The 25891-nt window shown below is 42.2% G+C and overlaps 1 protein-coding gene across 3 annotated transcripts in view; it reads right to left on the minus strand.

The window, feature by feature from the left end:
- The window catches only part of LOC128896008 (uncharacterized), a 107285-nt gene that overhangs the window by 15125 nt on the left and 66269 nt on the right, over positions 1-25891 (minus strand). For all 3 annotated transcript variants that reach the window (XR_008461899.1, XM_054159115.1, XM_054159116.1), the window contains exon 2: positions 12628-15115. Coding sequence is in view for 2 of the 3 variants with exons in the window: in XM_054159115.1 (XP_054015090.1) it covers positions 12628-14766 (2139 nt within the window). In the remaining variant the exon portion in view is untranslated. The remainder of the gene's footprint in view (positions 1-12627; positions 15116-25891) is intronic.

Below are 25891 nucleotides of genomic sequence, written 5' to 3' on the forward strand. Positions count from 1 at the left end.
GCTAGTGTTGGAGTTCCCAGAAAATTCATAACGCATCCGGTGAAAATAGGGATTCCTTCAAGTGACTGTTTATGCCAATACATGTACTATTCGTCCGCAACAAGAGGGCTGGCCAAGTGTTTACGTCCCCGTTCTGCTATATAAGTACAGTAAACGAGTAGTAAATACGAGTAAATGTAAGCACTTGCATGACCTTCTTCTCGCGGATGGACAGTAGAGTAAAAAACAGACGATATTGAAATAAAATTAATTACCGTTTAGAAACACGGTAATAACTATGGTTTTTACTGTATTATTATAACGCGCATACAACCGGGTTAACCGGGTTACTCGGGTTACAGATGTCTTGTGTTACCTGGTTAGATGGGTTATTCTATAATACGAAGTACAGGAACCCGGTACGGGTTAAGGTTCGAATCCCTGGCAACGATACATATTAGGAATACTTCTCTAACGATCAACGATTTCGAAAACGTCAAAGTAGTACGCCTTAATATTTGCACATTATATTGCCCTAATGGACTACTAGAAGTGTACACTGTTTGAACAAAATCCGTGATCCGAACGTCGCACAGTGGGACAAAACGGTTCTCGGCGATCAAAAATCCGTAACTTTGGTTCTCTTGAAAATATTTTAACGAAATTTTAGGAATTTATTCCCTATACTATGATACTTAAATTGTATTAGTATAAATCAAATTGAGCTACAGGGTGTCCAAATATTCACGTATAAAGTGTAACGCGTTCAATATCTTTCACTTGTTTGACATATTTATTGTTATTTAACCAAAATTCGACTCAAACCTGTTGTCAACTATGAGAGAAACGTATTTAGTAATTTAAACATGACAAGATTTACGTAATAATCATAGACGTAAGCGTACAAACGTACATACTATTTTCTGTTCGAGTCCTACTTAGTACAATCGCCAATTTCTTGAAAAGGGGCACGAAGGGGCACCTGATCTTTGCAGAATCTGATAGAGGATTGATCGTCCTTTCCAGTGGTAGCAATTAAACCTCGGACAAGTGCGGTCAATTTTTGATAACCACGCGTAAAGTTAAGAGTTCCGTCAAACGTACATACTATTTTCTGTTCAAGTCCCATTTAGTACAATCGCCAATTTCTCGAAAAGGGGCACCTGATCTTTGCAGAATCTGATAGAGGATTGATCACCCATTCCAGTGATAACAATTAAACCTCGGACAAGTGCGGTCAATTTTTGATAACCACGCGTAAAGTTAAGAGTTCCGTCAAACGTACATACTATTTTCTGTTCAAGTCCCATTAGTACAATCGCCAATTTCTCGAAAAGGGGCACCTGATCTTTGCAGAATCTGATAGAGGATTGATCACCCTTTCCAGTGATAGCAATTAAACCTCGGACAAGTGCGGTCAATTTTTTATAATCACGCGTAAAGTTAAGAGTTCCGTCAAACGTATATATGTATTATTTTTAGACTCGAGCCCCATTATTTAAAAATTGTCTACATTCCAACTTAGTTTGTCATCATGAGGAGTTCGTATACATGTTTATCTTCTCGGTAAATCCATTAAAAAGTCTATATGACAGACAAACCATCGCATCTAGTACCGCTTTTCGATTATCAAGCGCTGCGGCTAACACGTGTTTAGTCTAATTTAATCGCCATTTCCTCGAAATAGGGCACCTAGGTGCACCTGATCATTGCAGAATTTGATAGAGGATGATTCACCCTTTCCAGTGATAGCAATTAAACTTCGGACAAGTGCGATCAATTTTTGATAACCATGCGTAAAGTTACAATTTTACTTAAATGTACTTCTCTTCAAGCAGACCCTATTATTTAAAAAGTGGTTAACATTTTGACTTACTTTATGCCTTGAATACTATCTATACAAATCTAGTAAACATTATAATTCATTTGAATAACGTCTTTCTGAGCAAAGTTTTTTAGAATCGTATATTGAAGTTAGGAGTAATATCGTAAGCGTTTTGCTTGGACGAATTTCAACTGCCTTTGAATGCGTACCACAGAAAAACGGAAGCAAATATCAAAAAACGGATTGCACTACATTAAACAGCAATTTATCCTCTATCGATGTACGTAAACAGTTTTTCCATTCTTCGAATTCACGAAAGTCGGTTTTTGATCGCCGAAAGCTGTTTCGTCCCACCGTGCGTCGTGTCCTGCCCTTGTGAGAGCCGGGGTTCGAATCCCGGCCGTCCAGCCCACTTTTTCAAGGTATGACTAAATAAATATAAAGTAATTACGCCCGTTAGGTCCTGAGTTAGGACTCCTAACACATCCAACAGCTATCTGCTCGATCAGTCAATATTCCACGGGAACAAGGATCCATAGAAATTCCTTTTTATCAACGCAATCGTTTTCCTCATCCTCTCATCGTCAAGTAGTCCACTACCGGTCGCCGGCATGCTGATTTCGCGATACTGTACGAACGACGATCAGAATACTCTTCCTGTTTCCATTATCCAAACGGCCACTCGCGTTCTCTCTTACAATCGCCACCAACTTTCCTCCTCGAGCCGTTTTTCAGCCATAAGCGGCTATAGTGGCGCATTCCAAGGCGACAGTCGGCGGCCTTTTAAAATCTAGCACGATATCCAATATGGAACGACCACAATGAGTCAGTCGACGCAGATATGCCGCGAGAAACGATTTCTCGCCGTTAACCCCAAGGGCGCTCGCTGGCTCTTTCCTATTTTCCTCGGAGATCGACTCGGATCTCACGCGATTTTCCCAGTTTCCGTTATGGGAATCGCCGTTTCATCGAACGAGAATCTTAATCAACCTGGAACGTCGATGACGGCGATCGCCTTAAGGCACCGGCTCCTAACCTTGTTACGCTCAGAAACAAAGATTCTTGGTAATCAAAAATCAAGAAAAACCTACATGTACCGGTTGCAACACACCGAACACGATAGAACACATCATCACCTCCTGCGTCAAGTACCAACGAGAAAGAAGAAAATTCAAAATCCATGAAAAAATCGAAAACGCCACCAATACACTTGAAAATTGTAATAACTTAATCACGTTCCTTAAACAAACAAAACTATTCACCCAAATTTAGACGCACCAGAAATTCATGTAGTTACTAATAACCCTGTTAGGTGGATGTAACTATAAAAACACAATAAAAAAAAAATAAAAAAAAAAATAATAAAAGAAAAAGATTCTTGGTGGCGAGTAATCGTCGCGATGAGAATTCGATAACAAACTGATTTTCCTGTATGGGCTCAATCGCACTTGGAGCTTATGTAATGTCCAAGACGATTGCTCGCGAGTAATTCGAACACCTGTAGAATTCATAATTTCACATTCTGAAAAATTCTTTGAGAGACGTTTTAGTATCGCTGAAGATTGCAACGTACTAAAATTTGTAAAATCTGAGATGCTGCTCTATTTAGTGTCCCATTTCGCGGTGGAATTACCCTGTGAAACTTACGCAACAATTTCTGGGAACCTCGCGTCTCTTAGACGACGCTCGCTGTTTCCTCTCTGGGGATTCAAATTACAAGTATTCGCTTCGAATATTTTTCTCGTGATTACTCCAGCTTAGTAATCTTTTCCCTTCAAATTGCAAGCGTACGTAGCCCACAGACATATGAAAATATAGACCGAACCTTTATACGAGGGGTAACTGATAATCAGTGATTCTCTATCTGTTTTTTCTAAAAATTGAAACTAATATTAACCATTCTGTAACACTATTTTGGTTATTTAATATATTCTTGTCATTATTATGCACATGCAAGAATATATTAAATAAGTAAAATAGTGTAACAGAATGGTTAATATTAGTTTCAATTTTTAGGAAACGGAACAGATTGAAAATCACTGATTGTAATATGCAACTACGACAAGCCGAATATACGCGAGCGATTACGAAAATAGTCCAAGTCGGAAAGGCTCGTTCTATATTTTCATATGTGTATGACGTAGCGTAAAAGAATAAGATCTCCCGCAACAGTTTATTATCGATTTCGAGCGTATTTCGCATAAGGCCCCGAGGGAGTCGATTTTGAAATCCATTCGGACAGCTCGACACCCAGCATGGTGCACGCGTAACAATAACGACAAGTACGTCGAGTGCAACGTTACGTTACAGGCTCGCGTATCATTTAATCCGAGTGACGATAAGGCGAGCCGCGAGAGCCCTGCTTCCACTTATGGTCACGGTGGTCCTTTCCCCGTCCCTTTATTTCTTTCCTCGAGGTCGAATAACATTAATCGCGACGAAAACCGAACGTGAGTCAGCGCTGGACAAACAACGAGTCGCGTTTTCTGCTCTCCCCCTCGATTAACTTAATTGAGACGAAGCTCTTTCGGCGTGACGCCGCGTATTTTCTCCAAGGAGGCCCTCCTTTCGTTCGCGCTCCTCTCTTTTTCTTGTTATTGTTGCTAGCGGTGACGCAACGGGCGCCCCACAAAAATCGAACGTCCAAGGACGGGCCTGCGGGATGCCTATTTAGGTACAGGGCTGAATTGGACGCTTTTTGGAGCGAGAGATTATTAATCGAGTCGGATAGGAATGAAATTATGGATTCGATGCTTTTACGGAGTAACAGATCGTGGTAATTATACAGGGTGTCCCAAAAGTCGGGGAGAAGCCGGAAATGAGGGGGTAGCTGAGACGATTCTGAACAACAATTTCCTTTACAAAAATGTCGGATGGGGCTTCGTTAAGGAGATATTAAGAGAAAACCCCGACCAATCAGAGCGCGCGTATATATATATTTATTGGGTATTTATTTATATATATATTGGGTAAGTATTAACATGGGTAAGTGGATCCTTTTTCATTCTAGAATACTCGAAACTATTCGAAATTTTATACGCCAACGAGTTCGCCGATTACTCTCGCGATAATTATACAAATTGAATTTAATTATTTTACGAAAATATACATGTATAATAGTAATCATGCTCGACAATGTGCAATTTGAATTCAAGATTATCGAATTGAAATATAAATGAGACATTCGTATATGCGAGTTAATATTGGGTTAACGATTGACTTTTTAATAAAGTTTTTACGGATTTCGCGTTAATTCTCATTGCATTCCGTGTATCTACATTTTTTCGTGACAAAGTACAATGACGAGACGCGGAACTCTGCGATCTGACTTTTAATTCAATAATTTTCGTAGACCGCGGGGCCTTTTAAAACGCTGGGCCTTGCACCGGCAGGTTCAGCGCGTTCGCCCGAACCCGGCCCAGCGTTTTAAAAGGCCCCGGTCTACGAAAATTATTGAATTAAAAGGCACCGAATATATATATATATATATATATATTTTTTATGTATGTTACTCGATGACGCCGAGATGGTTTGACCAATCGGAATGAATGTCGATGTATAATGTGTGTGTGTATATATATAAATATATACACACATGTCGAATTGAGTAACCTCCTCCTTTTCGAAATCGGTTAAAAATGAACTTGCGTGAATATTTGACTATATGCGGTAGATATGATAAACTGATTTATTTCATGGTTGAAAACCATTCTGGTTTCGTTGTTCACTTTGAAATGTAATCAAACGGAAGTGAGCGGGTATGGAAACATTTTGGTTTGATTACACTATTTGCTGAGCTACGGGTTTGTGTTAGCGTTTGATTACATTGGATGTTGAGCTATGAGATCAGTTTTGCGTTAATAATCAATTAGTTTTGCCTTTCCTGTATTTTAGTAAGCCGATTTTCAATCACTGTCGTTCCATCTATGATTGAGGATCTGTAAGTTTTTTAATTGAACAAAGAGTGCAAATATCTCGGAAACTAAGGCCGAGCGACGGTTATACGTGTAGGAAAAACTTGTTCAAAATGTTGATTTCTGCAACATATTTAAAAATCATCGAAATCGGTGAGGATGTATCCGTTCTCTATAATTACCCAGATCGTTAATCAAATCAGATAGGAATGAAAGATAGTGTGCCGAGATTGAAAGGTAGGGAAATTGAATTTTGAACGAGTTAAAATAATCATAACGCTATATGTATATGTATATCTCAGGCGAGGAAAGTCTCGCTTATTAACTGGTCACTTTCCAAAAAGTTCGAGAACCCCTGTAAAGTTCTACAACACAACCGTGCTCGCTGCTAAATGAAACTTCGGCACTAGGTCTGCGAGGATTTCCCGGGTACTTTGAAAAGTTTTTGGAGGAGAAGCGAAAGCACTGTGCGCCTAATTATGTAGGTCAATTGGTACAAATTTTCTACAAGTTCTCGACGATCCTAGGACGGATTCATGCATCGATACTAACGCTATGCCGTCCGGTGGCACCATTGTGGCGTGTGTTATATTTATAGTGCTTAACTAGGAGCTACGGATTTTTCTTCGCTCCCTTTGTTGTTTTTGCACTTTCTTATTGCTTTTACAAGGTATAACATTTCCTTTTTCTTATTAATTATTTCTTTTTTTTTATTTTTTATTTCATTATTTTTTAAGCGCCATGGGCTTTTTCAATACTTTTAAACCATGAAAAATCCGGGGCGGGCGCCCGGGATTCGAACCCAGGTTCTCAGCGTGGTAGTCGGCTACGCTACGCGATGCTCTAATGTCCGCACTCCACCACTGTGGTGCCATGCGAAAGCTATCAGTCACTCCTACCAGCGCCAAACGAAAAAATCTAGATTTGATCCGCGGACGGGGTTATGTTTAAATGGACTCATAGTCAAATACTAGAAACCAGGGCCGGTGCAAGGCAGGTTCAGCGCGTTCACCCGAACCCGGCCCAGCGTTTTAAAAGGCCCCGCGGTCTACGAAAATTATTGAATTAAAAGGCACCGATTAACTTTTTACAGACTGATGATATCATTAGCAATTTTTGCTGAGATGCAAGACATTTTTTTAGTAGCGATGATTAAATTGAAAGGGGTGACAAGAATCATCAAAGTATTATTATTTAATATCCATCTTATAAAAAATATATAGCATTTGTAAATAAATAATTCCTCGTTGTAAAATTTAAGTGTAGGATTTGAATGTGAATTCAGGCCCCGCTAAATTTTTGAACCCGGCCCCGCGAAACATCACGCCGGCCCTGCTAGAAACTCTTGGATTAGGTACAGAATAAACTATTCTTTTTATAGAAAAAATAATCCCTAGAACTTTCTATTCTCACTCCAATTGAGACCTCCTCCTTGATAAAAATAGAGGAGAGACTCGTAGGTCTGTAGTTCGAGTTCGTAAGATGACACGGAATTTTCGTTTCGAAGGAAAGTAAATCGATAGCTGACGCGTTAACTCGAAGATATCGGGAAAAGGAAGAGGAAAGCGAGTGTGTATATAGAGTCGGAAAGGAAGAAGAGCCTCGGGAACATGTGGCGTGGAGATATACGAGCAACGAGGGAGGAGGTGGCTTGGAAAGTGCCCGACCGGGAAGACATACTAAAATAGGGGGAAAAGAGAGCAGGAATAAGTTAGCGTAGAAACGAGTTACTACGAGAATACGTTGCTATAGGCATAAGTCACCGTAGGTGAAGTTAGCATAGAGATACATAGGTGCAGGAGCTAGTAACTCTATTAACGCATTGCTATAGCGACTGAAACTCTGAAACTTGATGCAAAACGAAGCGTAAAATAACACGGTTCTCTAGATGGGAAACTTTAACCTAAGACCTAATTAGAGACTTAATTACGTATTTAACCGTTTAAGTGCCACAACCTTTCTTATTTCCGGATCGAAAATTGCCAAGCGGCGCAATACAGGCTGTATTATACAGTAATGTCTCGTTAGACTCACAAATTTGTTCAGGATAAGTGCACAGGTGCGGACAGTAGAGCAGTGCGTATAGTAGCCGACTACCGTGCTGAGAACCTGGGTTCGAATCCTGGGCATTCGACCCGGTTTTTCATGGTTGGTTTAGGACGAGTTAAAAGAAAAAGCCCACAGCGCTAAAAAATAAAGCAATGAAAAATAAAAAGAAAGAAGGAATTAATAAGAAAAAGGATAAGTGCACAAAAACCAGCCCCAACACTGTCGCTGCCCTTGTCTACGTTCGACGGGTGTCGGCAAACATCAAACAATATACTATGTCCAGGTTAGTCGCACAAAGTCAGTCCCGAGCTAGTGCAGTTACGGAGACATAACTGTACAAAGAAATAATCGACGTCGAAAAAGTCCTTGTCTACGTTGGATGGGCTTCGGCGAACATCAAACAATATACTATGTCCACGTTAGTCGCACAAAGTCAGTCCCGAGCTAGTGCAGTTACGGAGACATAACTGTACAAAGAAATAATCGACGTCGAAAAAGTCCTTGTCTACGTTCGATGGGCTTCGGCGAACATCAAACAATATACTCTATATCCACGTTAGTCGCACGAGGTCAGTCCCGAGCTTGTGCAGTTACGGAGACATAACTATACAAAGAAATAACCGACGTCGAAAAAGTCCTTGTCTACGTTCGATGGGCTTCGGCGAACATCAAATAATATACTATATCTACGTTAGTCGCACGAGGTCAGTCCGGAGCTTGTGCACTTAGAGAGACATAACTATGCAAAGAAATAATCGACGTCGAAAAAGGCAAAAAACGCGATCGACTCGTGCACACCAGGCGCATTAATGCGCGCGCCGACACTCTACTCCGTGGCCCGCGTACATTTTTTATTGGCACGCGCCCGTGCGAGCCCTTGCGCGTCGAGCGTGCTCGGTTTTATTCACGTTTCATCGACGGCACGAGGCGAGAGGCGAGCCCGAGCAGGAACACGGAATCGATGCGGCTTCTGCAACGAGTTGCATCCGCAAATATCCGCGTGTTTCTCCGGCTGGAATCCCAAGAATTCTGTTGTTTCGAACGTCTCTTCGCGGACCGTATCTTTCAGCCTTTCGCGGAAATCGAGCTGCCAATTAACCGGTAGATTTATTTTCATCGGTTTCCAGCCAAACCAAACAGTAACGAGGAGTAGGAGGTACGGTTTCGGTTTGTTGAAGATTCTAGAGACGTAACGGCGCGTCGTATATACGTATGATGTAACTATGACGTTATCGTATGGCCGGCGTTGACTGTGAGTCAGAACACGGAACACAATCGTTCTTTTTTTAGCGTCGTTCTATGCTTTAATATTTAGTCAAATTGGAGACAAAGGGTGGCTAGCCTCGAGTCACAATGGGAATGCAACGACCGTCTAAATAACAATGCTACAGCCAAGCCCTCGGGACGCGTGCATTGTTCGAACATTGAGCAACGTGTTAGAACCGTGGCTTATCATTGGTGCGCGCGGTTGACATGATCTCGAGATCCCCGAAGAGTATCCCCGTTGATCGAGATTACACGTTCCTGTCCTCTCTCGTCAATTTACCGAATCAAGATCAACTTACGAATGTCTAGCGATTCCTGAACTTTATGAAGAGCGTCCTCTAAGGAAAAGGTAATTTCTGCGATATGAAACACTGTTACGTGCATTGACCCTTTAATTACTGAATTTCCTACAAGTTTTTAAAATCCAGGCGTCCATCTTGGTCTTATATCATCTTATAGAGTTGTGACTAACAAGCTTCCAAAAGAAGAGAAGCTTGTGCTGCCATCCAACAATTAACACTTTCGCTGCGGACGAAAATAAGTAGCCGTTCGCTGAGAGTTGCAATTATGATATTTTTTTTTTTAATGAAAAATTTCTTACAAATGTTCTAATATGATTATTTTGAAAAACATATATTTGTGCTGACTTATGTTATATGTAATATGATTGCCGAACAAAAGAAATGAGAACTGAAAAATAATAAAAACAACCGTATATTTTCAGTTGGACGCACATGTGCGTCATCCGCAGCGAAAGAGTTAAAAACAAACTTTAACTTGTAACTCCCGCTGATAAATAAAGGACTAATGAAAAGTCCGGTCAGCCGTTGTTACCGTGACCGACGTGTTAAATACTTAACATCAGCCTATCAACATCACTCCTTTACCGAACGATCCTATAATGTGCAAAATGATAAGAACTCATCGTAAACGAGGTGCCTTTTATTAGGAGACCTCTCTAAGGGTCTTTCATTTAAGTTCGTTATATCTAATATAAGACTGACCGCAATGTAATATAAATAATATTAAGAAATGGCTATATTTACAAAAAATGTGATGTAGAATAAGTTAAACGTTTATGTATAAGAAAAATACCAAAATCTAAATAATTAGTTCCTGAATATAAGACTGAAATGTAATAAAAATAAGAAATTGTTAAAGAAAAAACTGTAAGAAAAGACAGTGCAATGTAAGAATAATTCTTTTATGCACTTAAATAAAGAACAAGAAATATAAACTCTCTAAGGATCCCTCTATAGGACACCCTCCATAAAGTTCGCTCTTCAAGGCTTTTACTACATAGCGACGTATCTAATAACGATGGCGACTAAACTATCATCGATGACAACCGCAGAAGGTGGTCGGGGGTCACGGAGAGACCGATGCACTCGAAGCAACCGCATATCGGTGCTCGACTAAGAAAACGTGGCATGATAACGCCTTTTGGCAGGCATATGTCGCCCCGTACACTCCTCCTCCTGGCCCAGGGCCAGAGCCACTTCGAAATCCGCCACGACGTTTCTTTCTTAAACGTTCGATCGCTAAACCCAAGTTTCCCGGTATTTGACCGTCCGAAGAAAACACTGGCGATCGCAAACATATCCTACGCGAATGACTCAACTTCCTGAACCTGATCGTCAAGACACGTGAAAAGAAGAAAGACAACTTTGCTTTTTAACCGACTTGGAAAAGGAAGACGTTACTCAATTCGACATGTATATATTTTTCTTTTTTTTGTGTATGTTACTCGATGACGCCGAGATGGCTTGACCAATCAGGATGAAACCTGTTACATCTTGTACAGCATGTCTCCGGGGTGCTCCCATTATCAACAAATTTGGGGATTTCTCATTTTTTTCTGAAATATTTTCCGTTAGGCAAACCGTATCGTGAAAATGTTGACGAGTGCTACGATTGCAAGAATTTCAGTTGTTTTTGTCTGTCGAGTAACGGACGAGTATCTTTCACTACGAATAAGAATTTTCCCTTTCTTTATCGTCGGTATCGATACGAGCGATGACGTATCGGGTATGAAGCACGTAGAGACCGACCTCTACGCGAGAGGAGATCTTGAACTCGTTTCGGGAGAAAAGTACAGGAGTCGACCGGTCGAACATCCTCCCGGGGAAGAGGTATTTGGACGTCGACCAAGAGGCCCGATATAAGCCACCCAGAGAGGCAAGAACATGCGAGAAGACACGTCTTCCCGATCGTCGAGGCTGCTCGATACGGCTTTCCGAGCCACGATTTCCTTCGGCCGAATTAGACGTCTTCCAGGAAAACGAGCCACTCGCGAACTCCCTCTCCCGCTATTTTCTCTCTGCACTCCACGGCGCGTACAAATTCTCGCGTTAAATTCTACGCAAACTGGTCACCGAACTTCTTCGAAAGATCCCCTGTTCTAAAGAAAGTCGAGAAATTCGAGTATTCTCATTTGAATCTCCCGTAGAGACAGCTGGCGTAACTCTTTTCGCGACCGCTAAATCTCGCGATCCACGTTATATTTTTGCTTAAAAAAATTCAATGTTACAGTTAAAGGCTGAATAAATATATAGTAAATATTTGAAAGCTCTGTGTTTTTTCATTCCGTCATAAAACATTCCGGAAAAACGTTGTAAAAAAATGGCCGTCACACGGGATGAACCCCTCAAATGCACAAGTTCGGGACTGAACTTGTGCGTTTATCGTAGAATTCGTATATTCTCTGATGTTTGCTGGCGAGCTTCGAACGTAGAGAAGGACAGCGAATAAAGAAGAGAACGGAGCGAAAAGACCGGGGTACGTCGGTGAGTTTTATCGTTGAGCTTTGTGTTATCGAGATATCCGATTCCAGATCATGTTACACTACTCAGCGATCGAACTCCTCGACCCCTCAAGGGGTGTACACCCCAGTGGTGGGGATGGTTTCAGTGCATTTATGGTAGAGTAATATTATCGTATAATATTACCATAATATTTGAGTATTTATAGAGACTTTCGATTGGACACTTGAACAGCTGTTTGAGCGGAAAATACCCCGTCTTGGATCATGTTACACGGCTCGAGGATCGGACACCTTGCATTTATTGTAGAGAAATTTGTGCATTTAAGGAGACTTTACCGTACACCTATACTGGTTAGTTCTCGCAAAACTCCAACAGTAGCCATTCGAATAGCTAGAGAGCGGTATAGTCGGCGTGTGGGTCGGTTGGCTGGAGTGGGTCGCACCGTGGCTGTTCGCGCCTCGTTACGATGTCAATTATAAAACGCCCACCCTACAAGTAGCCTTATCTCGCGAAGAAAGCTCCGAGGAACGCGCTCGTACGCGTTCAACGTTTCGAAACCATCTCTAAAAATGAACAAAATAATAAGTAACTTCGAAGCTAAAGATCCATGTTCGCATCCCAAAATAATAAAAAAACAGCAGAGTTCAGTGACCTGTATTTGGTACAAAAATTCTAGAACCGCAGAACGATGACTTAAACTACCCATAATTTTATATGGAGTACGTCGCACTCCAATTTGTCTCCAATTCCAAGTCGTAAGACCAACCTGGAGATCGATCTTTTCGCCTGAAAAATACAGTAAACGACAGACACTGGTTAAACAATTTACCTGGGCCTTGTTCTGAACCTCGTGTCCGGTCCTCCAAGTGTTGATAGCCGGTTGCCTTGGTCCCCGTTTGTCAAGCAAGAGCTCGCTAGGGCATTTCTCGAAGATGAGAACGCGCTCGGCGACGGATCCCCTGGTCAGGAAGGGTCTGATGGGATTGTTTCCGGTTCCAGTCGCCGCGGCAGCTCTGATGTGCTGCTTTTGCTGCGTGGTCAGCTCTGGATGAGGCACCTGCTCGATCCGGGGTCTCGGGGTGTAGATTCTGGGGCCCCATCTGGACGTCACTGGATCCTTCTCCTCCTTGACGGTCTCCTTATCCTTCCTTATCTCCTCGAACTTGGACCTGGTGGTGGAGACCAGCTGCTCCGTGGAGTTGAACGCGGTCGTTCCGCTGGTCTTCTGTTCCTCGAGTCTCTGCTGAGTAGGCGGGTTCTGTTGAGCAGCTCTGTACCGCACTTTCGCGTAATCCACCACCGACATGTTCGACAGATCGTCTTTGCTGAGCGATTTAGCGTCAGACGCGACGGTAGCGTTGGCCCCGGGTGAAGCGACGACGACATTGTTGACCATAGCCGCGGAGGCTGGGACCAGACCGGCACCGTGGTGATTGTGACCGATGATTATCGGCTTCACCGGCTCCACCTTTGGTTTCTCTCGCTTTATCGCCGGCTTCTGTCGACTCAGAGCGGGCACCGGTCTCTCCACAGGCTCCTCCGTGATCACGGAGCCCGTCTTCAGGGCGTTTATCAATCTCTCCTCTTCGCGAGCCACTTCGTCGAGGTACACGCTGGAGTTGGACCCGGTGATCCTCTTCTCCTCCTTCGTCGCCAACGACTTAACCTCCTGAACCGACCTCGCGGACCCGTCCCCTGATCTCTTGTTCTCGTTCAGTTTGTTCTTCAACGGCCACGTGGTCAGTCCAGAGTTGGCGCTCGCCGTGTCGTCCAGACTCGACGCCGTCGGTGAGGTGATCACGGTGCTGACGGGCCTCTTCTGCTGGACCGTCTTCGGCGGCGCCAGATCCGCAGGGAACGTGGTCTCGATGGTCTCCAGAAAGACCTCCCGATGATGAGCACCAGGAGTCTTTGCGGAGACCTGAGGCTTGACAATCTGCGAGGGTTTGTTCGCGAACGGCGAGGTAGGAGACAGCAGGACGTTCGTCTGCTTCGTCTTAGGCTGGCTCCCGACCCCGCCGCTCTTTAACGGGGACGTCTGCGGCTGCTGGAGCTGCTGCTGCGTCGAGTTCCTCTCGAACTTCTGCAGCGCGAACTGGATGGAGGACGGCAGCGTCTTGGACGGTGATCTCTGCCTGGACGCGGCCAGTCTGGCCTTGTCCTCCACCACGAAGTTGTTCACCAACTTCTCCAGGTTCCCGTTGTCCAGGTTCGGTGTCTGCGCCAGGATGTCCACCGCGGTGGGGGACGCGGCGCTCGTCGGCGACGTCTTCCCCGTGGCGTTTGGGCTGGTGTTCGCGGATGGCGTCAACGCGGTGCCGAACTTGTCGGCGGCGGTGGCGTTGCTGTGACAATTTAATATTTCCGTGGGCGCCAAGCCTCGACTCTTCCAGGTCTGATAGATCGCCTCCGCGTGATCGCTGATCTGCTTGGCGATCGCGGCGATGTCCTCGTCGCCAGAGGTGGACGTGTCCGTCGGGAACTTCCGACGTAGGTCGTGCTTCGCCGTCGCGGCCATTCTCGACCAACGTTTTTGAAACTCCTCCGGTTGCCGTTCGCGCAACTGGGGATGGTGATCGAGCAGAAAGCTCACGGCTCCTGCGCTCAGCTCGCTCGTGTGGTCCAGCACCAGCTCCACCAGATCGGGGCTACCCTCGACGGGCACCACGTTCACGGGGATGGCGTAACCGAAATGGATCGCTTGGCAGTCGACCTGTTCCTCGAGGGATCGCGACTCGTTCACCAGGCAGGCGTTCAGGTCCGGACAGTGGACGGCCCGACACGGTCGCGGATCGACGGTCACAGGAACGAACAGATCGCGTCGGGTCGCGCAGACCCGGCGCTCGATCGTCTCGATCTCTATCGACAGCTGTCGTCGGCCACCGACGCCACCACCCGCCCCCGCCGTTTCGCCGCTTAGCCTCGATGACGCTGCTTCCGTTATCACCGAGCTCGCTACTGCTGGCATATCTCAGGCCACCTGGCCCGAGAACCTCCTTCTCCACGGCCACGAGGGCAATCGAGCCTCGGTCCACGCGATCCTCGAGCCTCCTGCCTGTCTCCCCATTCTCCTCTTCCTAGTCTCTTGTTCTCTATGCTCGCTTCCCACGTAGCTCTATCGCCCGCTTCCACGAGACATAGGTTTCCGAGCAAAATAGGAGGCTTTATCGACGAGACGCTCGATACACAGCCACGTACGAGGTTATCCCGACGATATCCTGATCAACTATCGTTCAATTATGCGCGTCCACTTCTCGAGCGCAACGATGACTCTACATCTTTGCGTTCCTTCGCTGTGTCACGCGTCCGAGAGTGATCTGAAAGAAGATAAATATAAATTAGTATTTATCCCGGCCGATCTGGCTTGCCGTGCGTATTTTTGGACGTGATACGTGCTCTGAAACTGGCGGGTGCGATATCGTATAAATCTCACCCCTTTGTCCCGCGTACTCTCTACGCAATTAGAGATGATCTACAACAGCGGGGTCTACGTTTAGAAGCGTGCGCTATGCGTGGATCGACTCGATCTAGGGCACCGTCGCTTCCCTGTTTGTTGGGAAACATCAGGATCGAAGCTACCAGGAGATTCTCCTGTGGGAAGAACCGAACAACAATTCTGAGGAGTCTTTGGGCTTGGTGAAATATTCGGTTGTCCCAAAAGTTTCTTTCGTTTTATTAATAAGTGTTGATCGAGTTTATATTTTCCCGCTGCTATAATCAAATGTATCAGACTCACACACACACGAACGGTGTACGCGGATCAACCGGTGTCACGTTGCGTCTTAGCCAAAGCTTAAAATTGTATTTTTTGAAATAGTTTTTCAAATATATTCTATTTACTCGTACTGCCAAACTAGACCTTATTACGATTACCTGCGTAACCCAAATATCTAACGATAAGTAATACATACACGATATTTTATGTCTAATGTTACATTATTGAATTGTGTACGATTCATTTTGCTCCGTTACTGTTGCAACATCAGCATCTAAGAAATTAGATCGTCTATTTATATAAACACTACCGCACAAAATAATTGAGTGCAAATTATGAAAGAAACATTTGGGACAACCTAATATTTACAACTAGCCTCCCTCGTCGCGGACTCGCACGCGTATCATATCGTAGAATTTGGATTTATTGTAATGTGATGTTACAGAACTTCGAAATATACAACGTGTTTTGTTGTTTTTTATTGAGACGATTCACCGGACGCAATTGAAACATGATGATACCATTAACAGATGCAAGACGTTGTTTTAGTGCTACCTGACCGGCGACATTGTAGTTTGAAGCGAGCGGTGGCAATTTCAAATCTCCTCACTTACTTATTCTCATGGTTACAGCCAATCAATTTTAAAAATATATTATTTCACTGACTAACTGCCTTGAGCAGCTGGGACGTGACATAAAACTGGTGCGATTCAATCACTGAAATGATTTAATTTAGCACGTTGGTCGCCACGTCACTCAGAAATGGGTGACAAGGACTTTTCGTTAAGGAATCAAAAAAATTAATTCCAAATGCGAGGCAATAATGAAAATAAATCTGGATGGGATTCGTGAATTTGACGACGTTAAAAAATTCTACACTACGATAATGTTAACTTATCTAATCTTCAATAGTCTCGAGACATAATTTTAACTTTGTAATGATTTTCACGAGTTTTAACTTGGCAGCCGTCGTGTTAAAGAGGTGACAAAAAAATGATTAAAGTATTATTATTTAATATTCATCTTCAAGTTCATATATGTAATGTATTGTAATGTGAATGTTGGATGAATGTTTATATTTAAGCCATTAGGTATGTTTGTATGTTTTATAGTTGTCAGTATATGTTTATCAATTTGTGTTAGTAATTTATTGATCAGTCATTCGATTTGTATTGCGATTCGATTTTGTCTGATATATTGTGTGTTGCCTTGGAATTTTCACAGTTTTCGCCGAACCTCTAAATAAATATCCTTACATATATCGACTATTATAAACACAAGTAACTGGAAACTTTCTTTGAGATCCAATATTTGGTAGTCCCGAGCCAACTCCCCTCCAATCCCGCGTTTCGACTCTTGGCTTCGAGTCATCGCACGACAACGATAAACTCTTCTTCCTCGAAACCATCGGACGGGTGTGTTGACCCGTTCGTCGCGCATCCGAATTCTTTACGACGATCTCGTATCGCGAACGCGAAGAAAGAACGAGGATGCGACGCACGGAGAGGGGAACTGGCACACGCGCGTGTCTAAGAGGCTTTTGTCCAACCTAAAAGGCGACGTTCTATCGGTACTTTCACCCTGCATTGCTACGCGTATGCAAATGACCGCGTCCGATACGTGATCAGGCGTGCGTGAGCCGCTCGGATCGCGCTCGAATCGCTGGAAACCGCGCACGTTTCGCGTTCCTCGCGTTTTTCCTCGATCACCTCCCCTCTGGCCTTTATTCCCCTTCCCCTTAACCTCCGCCCACCGGTCGACCAGACCGCGGAAAAATTTGTACTCCGAGACGGAGTTTTCTTTGTCTCCGACTGGCCGTGCGCGTTTGGCAAAGCGTGCACGAGCACTCGCTGACGATGATCCTCGGAGTCTCTTGCACTCCGTCGACCCGTGTTTACGAGTCGCTGACTCCCTTGGACCGTCTTGGAAACAGTCTGGAGATTCCACTCTCGGAGCTTTTAGGTAAAACGACGCGCGATAAGAATTTCTTGGTCTCGATATGGAGATCGGGGAATCCTTGGTCTGGACCAGTTGATGGAGATTGAGGAACGTTGGATCGCGTTGGGTTCAACAGTCGGAGGAAGGTGGAAATTAATACCGCAAATGCTAGTTTTTTAGTAGAATGTTGATCGGGATCGAACACGTCCATCGATTTACATTTTACCGCATCTATTTTATGGTCGAAAACCATAAGTAGAGCAGAGTAGAGTTTTTTGATTTTACAGAGATTTATTATAAAAATGGACCGGATTTGATTCTATAGAACAATGCCTCGAGCGCAATCTATTTAACTTATTTTCTGCTTCGTTAATTATATTTGGGACAAGTTCATCCCGATACGTTCAGTTAGTACTTTTTTCAAATATTTAGAACGCGATATCGAAGACGGACTTGCTCTTTAAAAATGGCGTTCGATGGAACCAGGGTCACCGCCGAAGTTCGCGAAAGAAAATGCAACAAGCTCAACATTTCTAGTTCGACTTGATCGCTGCGAGCTACCAGCAGGAGCAACGTTCGATGTATCGATCTACGTAGTAATGAGTCATTTTTATTTGTTTACAAGTGACTTTGCGAGCGACAAGTTTACTTCGCGACGATACTCAAACGAATGGACATGCGTTGGCAGCAATACTACTCAATGCGTACTGAACCAGCGGTTTAGTGTTTCTGTCATAGCGCACATTTAAGTCATCCTTACCTCAGTCGTTCGCCATCACTGTTCTACATCCTCGACCACTTCGCGGCTAAATCTTTGCCACGGTTAGGAGTAGAGATGGCGTGAACTGCTACTTTTTGAATCACTCGTGATTCAATCACGTTCATTCTCAATCACGGTGGTTTTTCACAGTGATTCGTGATTTTTCGTGATCGCTTCTGATTGGTAGAGTACATTCTTTTCACTTTTCACGAATTATGTTGCTTCTTAGATTATATTAGGTTGTCCCAAAAGTTTCTTTCGTGAGTTGCATTCAATTATTTTCTGTGCCAGTGTTTATATAAATAGACAATCTAATTTCTTAGACGTTGATGCTGTAACAGTAATGAAGCGAAATGAATCTTGAAATCTTGAATCTGAAACTTTCGGGACAACCTAATATATTTGTCACGTTACGTTAAAAAAAAAAAAAAAACTTCAAACAGTATCTTTGAAGATGGTCGAATACAATGATAAAAGTTCGCATTTGCGTTCCTTGTATTTATTGTTAAAAAAAAAATTCCACTGATTACGCGAAAAATCGTCTTTCCAGCAGGAATCGCATTCCAGATTCTCCTGACGAGGTCAACTACACTTACGACGCAATAAACTGATGCGTTTATATTCCAAATTCTACTGTAAATGGTTCGTCATTAGAACCGTACGAATACTTATTGCTTCTATATTTCTGCCGATTTTTCGTATTTTTTTGTTGATATCGCAACTTATATCAACAACCAATTTTTTTTTGTACTATAACTATTCTAGAGATTTCCAAGAATATGTAGAATATCAATGTTTATAAAAAAAGAAGTTAATAAATTAAAATTTCACGTAGTTTTTTTGGAAATTGATCGGTGTACGAATACTTTCTACATCCACTGTAGGATGTCTAAACGAAAAATAAGCCACGTGGATTCGAAGCCACGATCCTCGGATCCACAGTCGACCCGCTTTACCTACAAGACCAATTCCGTACCTTACGTTTCGTGTTCTTGTTTGACTCCTTATTTTTGGGTATGTGAGGCGCGGATACTACATACATGTATTATAACATGGTCTAAAAGCAATGTTAATATAATTTTACTACAATTTAAATTTGACTCATTTGTAGTTTCTTGAATTTCCGCTAAGGGGAGACAGCGCGACCCTAACGATAACAATTCACATGAACCGCTTTTGAAACGCCATCTTCCGGATCACGATCGTGATCGAAATTTAATCACGACTGCGATCGTGATTGTGTGATCACCGTGAATAATCATTGTCAGTGATTTTTCACGCCATTCCTAGTCTCAATCTTTGCCACGGTTAGGCCACACTATGCGTTTTCGCCGCAGCGGTTATGACGGATGCGGTCATCCGGTTTGTGATGTTGCATAGATTCGAATGAGAGGTGGTACACTAGTACGGCGCTGCCGCATCCGTCGAACGCTACCGCAGCAGACTGCGGCACGCTGAACGCACCGGACTGCCACATGGCGCCGAAGACGTGTCAAAACACAAGAATCACAAGAAAAACAAGAGTTGCCGCATGCATCGTCCTTCCGAACTGTGTGTTCTGCTTTGAAATATATGGTTTCAAAGTTTCTAATAATTCATCGAATGAATTTATCGAAATTCGGTAATATTGAAAAAACTTGTCCTCGCAATTGCGAATGTTAGCAAAAAACTTTTTAAATCGATTATTAGATTCTCGCTCCGAAAAAAATGGATGAACCCAATAATTACGAACTATCGATTCACGCAACAACCCTTCTGCTTCTATAACACAAGGAATTTTCAAAAATTTCTTCGCGTTTATGTTGACGTATTGACAGTTCAGGCGAGATTGACTGCGTTAAAAGCGCAGCAATGTATTAAGTAGTAGGCTTCCAGTTAAATCGTGTCCGCTTTCGCAGCAGCGGCGAAAACGCATAGTGTGGCCTCGGCCTTAGGAGTCGCTGTAAAGCACATTGGCGGTGTACGCGATCGTTCGTAAAACCTCTCGCCGGAGTCGATATCCCCAGGTACTCCGGGAAAATGCCAGCGCATAGACTCCGTCCGAGTACTCTACTTTCCGTGCCATTTCCGCAATAAGAGTTCGTCGTTCCTTATTGCGGTCTATTCATCTCGCGATGGAGATTGGCAGAGACCACGGTTCCGCAGTCCCTATTCTCTGCCCGGTGAATCAATGCGCCAATGTATTCAGCCACTGTTAGACAATATTCTCGAACCTCTTCGTCTTAGTCTCGATTTTAAGTCGTAGTGGAGCGTACCCCAACTCGGGGATGTTTGCATCGTCTACATGTGTAGTCGATCATTGTTAGAACCTTTCGTTGACGTCGATATCAGCGACTGGGAAAACCCCAGCGGTACTCTACATTCGGTGCTTTTCTCGCAATAAGAGTTCCTTGTTCTTTATTGCAGGTCTTTTCATCGCCTGAGATCGGAGACTACGAGAGGACAATTTCATTCGAATAATAGACGGGTACAAGCTATAGCGATTCTTCAGCGATGTTAGATTCTTCGGAGGCGTGTAATATAGGTTAAATGTTTTTTTTTTCTTTTCAAGATTTGAAGTCGAAGTTCTTCCATTTTGGAAAAAGTACGAGGAATATATGTGGTGGCGGTTCTGTGAAGAGAGTGCGAGAAAGAGGAGAAAAGGGAGCGTTTCGTCGTGAGACATGCTAGCCGAGATGTCTGGAGGTCGGTCAAGAATAGTTTGTATCAGGGATTCGAACCGTTGCTGAACCCTAACCTAAACCCGGTTAATGAAGGGAAGGTTACTGTAACCCATACTAACCGCGAAGGAACGGTTCTTGAATTGTAGGAAGAGCGGGTTAAATCTGCTCGAAGTGGGTTACTAGTAGAAGAAGACATCCGAGATATCCAGACAAGTCAAAGATATGTGAATTTACAGGCAATATTCAAATCAAATGAAACTAGATTGTTTAAAATGTACGAGTATATAATGAATGTAGGACACACACGTTCACTACACGTTCTAAGGCAAGACTTAGACTTAGTGTTGGAGTTCCCAGAAAATTCATAACGCATCCGGTGAAAATAGGGATTCCTTCAAGTGACTGTTTATGCCAATACATGTACTATTCGTCCGCAACAAGAGGGCTGGCCAAGTGTTTACGTCCCCGTTCTGCTATATAAGTACAGTAAACGAGTAGTAAATACGAGTAAATGTGTAAGCACTTGCATGACCTTCTTCTCGCGGATGGACAGTAGAGTAAAAAACAGACAATATTGAAATAAAATTAATTACCGTTTAGAAACATGGTAATAACTATGGTTTTTACTGTATTATTATAACGCGCACACAACCGGGTTAATCGGGTTACTCGGGTTACAGATGTCTTGTGTTACCTGGTTAGATGAGTTATTCTATAATACGAAGTACAGGAACCCGGTACGGGTTAAGGTTCGAATCCCTGGCAACGATACATATTAGGAATACTTCTCTAACGATCAACGATTTCGAAAACGTCAAAGTAGTACGCCTTAATATTTGCACATTATATTGCCCTAATGGACTACTAGAAGTGTACACTGTTCGAACAAAATCCGTGATCCGAACGTCGCACAGTGGGACAAAACGGTTCTCGGCGATCAAAAATCCGTAACTTTGGTTCTCTTGAAAATATTTTAACGAAATTTTAGGAACTTATTCCCTATACTATGATACTTAAATTGTATTAGTATAAATCAAATTGAGCTACAGGGTGTCCAAATATTCACGTATAAAGTGTAACGCGTTCAACATCTTTCACTTGTTTGACATATTTATTGTTATTTAACCAAAATTCGACTCAAACCTGTTGTTAACTATGAGAGAAACGTATTTAGTAATTTAAAAATGACAAGATTTACGTAATAATCATAGACGTAAGCGTACAAACGTACATACTATTTTCTGTTCGAGTCCTACTTAGTACAATCGCCAATTTCTTGAAAAGGGGCACGAAGGGGCACCTGATCTTTGCAGAATCTGATAGAGGATTGATCATCCTTTCCAGTGGTAGCAATTAAACCTCGGACAAGTGCGGTCAATTTTTTATAATCATGCGTAAAGTTAAGAGTTCAGTCAAACGTATATATGTATTATTTTTAGACTCGAGCTCCATTATTTAAAAATTGTCTACATTCCAACTTAGTTTGTCATCATGAGGAGTTCGTATACATGTTTATCTTCTCGGTAAATCCATTAAAAAAAGTCTATATGACAGACAAACCATCGCATCTAGTACCGCTTTTCGATTATCAAGCGCTGCGGCTAACACGTGTTTAGTCTAATTTAATCGCCATTTTCTCGGAATAGGACACCTAGGGGTACCTGATCATTGCAGAATTTGATAGAGGATGATTCACCCTTTCCAGTGATAGCAATTAAACCTCGGACAAGTGCGATCAATTTTTGATAACCATGCGTAAAGTTACAATTTTACTTAAATGTACTTCTCTTCAAGCAGACCCTATTATTTAAAAAGTGGTTAACATTTTGACTTACTTTATGCCTTGAATACTATCTATACAAATCTAGTAAACATTATAATTCATTTGAATATCGTCTTTCTGAGCAAAGTTTTTTAGAATCGTATATCGAAGTTAGGAGTAATATCGTAAGCGTTTTGCTTGGACGAATTTCAACTGCCTTTGAATGCGCGCCACAGCAAAACGGAAGCAAATATCAAAAAACGGATTGCACTACATTAAACAGCAATTTATCCTCTATCGATGTACGTAAACAGTTTTTCCATTCTTCGAATTCACGAAAGTCGGTTTTTGATCGCCGAAAGCTGTTTCGTCCCACCGTGCGTCGTGTCCTGCCCTTGTGAGAGCCGGGGTTCGAATCCCGGCCGTCCAGCTCAGTTTTTCAAGGTATGACTAAATAAATATAAAGTAATTACGTATGTTATAAAAAGTTGAAAGTTATTACGTAGTAATGAAATATGTTGCGAATTACGTCGTGTTTGGTATCATTTTAATCAGAAAAATGTCAGGAATATGATGGTTACAGTTTTACAACAAAAACGGTTAGCATTGTCTCATCGAGATATCCGATCCCGGATCGTGTTACTGTCCATTTATCGTAGAGAAACTTGTGCATTCAAGGAGACTGTTGAATTATATACATATAGAAAAATGGACAAATAGAAATAACTATTCTCTAATCTTTATTTCGCGAATCGACGCGGCTGTATTGGCCCACTGTTAGACATTCCTGGCTCGTGACACCTTCCGCTTCTCTCGAAGCTCTTCGTCTCTCGATCTTCGCCTCGCTTTTAAGTTGTAACAGGGCGCACACTATCTCTAAATATATCCACCGCTAGAAACACGAGTGACGCAAAGCGAAAAGTCTAGACTCTAGACTTTTCACGATAGGCGGTCCTCGCAACGCAAATAGTACGACGGCTGTCTTAAAAACAGGCTTCGAGACGTCCTGATCTTGGACAGACGCGAACGTAAACTACAGATGAATGATCAAAAAGTGTGCAACCTATTCACCGGAGTAGAGACGCGAAAGTGCACTATAGGGTTTCATTGAAAAGTTTGCAGAGTCCCATACTGTAAGGAGAATAATTGATGATTGACATCGATTCCAAGAAAGATTCATCACGGGCTATGAATTCCCTTTGAGATGCTCGGTTAAAAATTCTTGAAATATTGAATTGGATTAACATGTCGACGAGGCGCAATTTTTCAGTGTCTGCGCCGTGAGGCGACGCAAGAATAAGGCATAATTACTAAAATCAAAATAATCAAGAATTACTTAAATAACTACTTTCTAATTAGAAAGTAATTATTCCAAATTGTAATGATATACAAAAGTACAGTGGGTGTAGAATGTATTCACACACCGATCAATTTCTCAGAAAACTTTTGTGTGAAATTGTAGTTTCTTAACTTCTTTTTTTGTAATCAATGATATTTTATACATTCTCGGAAGTCTTTACGATAGATATAGTCCAAACAACATTTACTAGTTAATATAATTTGTGAAATTGACAAAAAGAATGCGAAAACTGGATAAAAGTATAGAAACAATAAGTATTTGTACGATTCTTACGACGAACCATTTACAGTAGAGTTTGTAACATAAACACATTAGTTTATTGCTCAGTGCGAATTAGAAGACATCAAATTTCCAATAAAGTACTTTTAAACAGTTGTCCGAATACTTATTGCTTCAATATTTCTATCGATTAATTGTTTTTTTCTTGTTAATTTCGCAACTTACATAAATAGCTATTTCTTGTTGGTAATGTATCTATTCCAGAGATTTCCGAGAATATATAGAATGACATTGTTTATAAAGAATAAGTTAATAAATTACAATTTTACACAGTTTTTTTTGGAAATTGATCAGTGTACGAATACTTTCTACACCAACTGTAATTATTACTGTTGGAATGCAACGATTGCCACTTTAAGGCCTTGAGGAAAAATGTCTGCTTTTCCTTAAAGCAGAAAGAGGGGCGAGATCCTAGCGAGGATAGAAAGCGACGACCCTCAATCCGACAAAATAAGTCAACCGGTACGGGTCGTTGAGAATTCGAACACTCTTCCTTGGCATTTTATATTATAATCGTTAAGAAAATAAATTTCTAACAAGACTACATTAATAAAACATGGTCCCGATTATTTTCTTTTTTCACAATTTCTAACAGTTACTTTACAGCTCTGTATTAAATTATCCAATCTTCGATAGTCTCGAGACAAAATTTTAACTCCGTAGAAATGTTGACGAGTTTTAGTCCGGTAGCGAACGCGTTAAATGACTATAAAGAGCCCCGAAATTCGACGAACTTGTCCGCCTTATCTGACTGCGCTGTTTGAGAGAAATCGTAGGTGGACGGGCGAGTCGTCGATGCGTGCATTTTCGAGCGAACAGTAGGCAAATCGCGACCTCCCTCGTTTGAGGATGAGGAAGCCTTCAAGTGCACAAGCCGTACTGACACGGAATTTCGAATACAGGCCTGTGGAGATATTCCAGTCGATCAGGCTCGATAACAGACGAGCGAGCAGGTTCACCCACGGAACCGCGTGGAACGTCGAAATCGCGCGGAAGGGACACCCTGGAACGGTTCCAGGACGATGGTTTCGAGTAATCGTCGACCATTGGAAGAAACAAAAGTGCGTATTCATTCATTCGCGTCGTATGGAAAAGTGAATAATTCGTTCGAAACTTCTCTCGACTGTATTCAAATTAACCCTTTGCGGTTGTATTAAATGTAGACAGGGGTGTCGTACCGGTCGGGATTAATTTCCGAAGAATTAGCAGTGATAATATGTAAGATTGTGGAGGATAAACAAGATTTATTAATTCTTCTTCTTTTGTGGACTTCAGATATATGTTTGCGTAATAATGTGTTTTAATGTTATGTTTTTCTGTAAAAATTATAATTCTGTAAAAATTAGAATAAAATTATAATCATATGGTATTTTACGGTAACTTTTTTCTTGGCATTTTTGAGCATTGTTTTTCATATCTTGAGAAGCGAGAATGCCTAATTCCACTTAAAGCACAATTTGTAAAATATTATTTGGAATTCTACGATGTATCTTCGACTATTTGCCATTTATTGCAATTTGTTACAGAAAATGTAACAATATTCAATATTTATGTCTTTGAAAAATTTAATATATAAATATTTCACCAACTATTAATCTATTATTACACTAATATCT

This window comes from Hylaeus anthracinus, unplaced genomic scaffold, assembly GCF_026225885.1.
Source record: "Hylaeus anthracinus isolate JK02 unplaced genomic scaffold, UHH_iyHylAnth1.0_haploid 5, whole genome shotgun sequence".
Taxonomy (NCBI): Eukaryota; Metazoa; Arthropoda; class Insecta; order Hymenoptera; family Colletidae; genus Hylaeus; species Hylaeus anthracinus.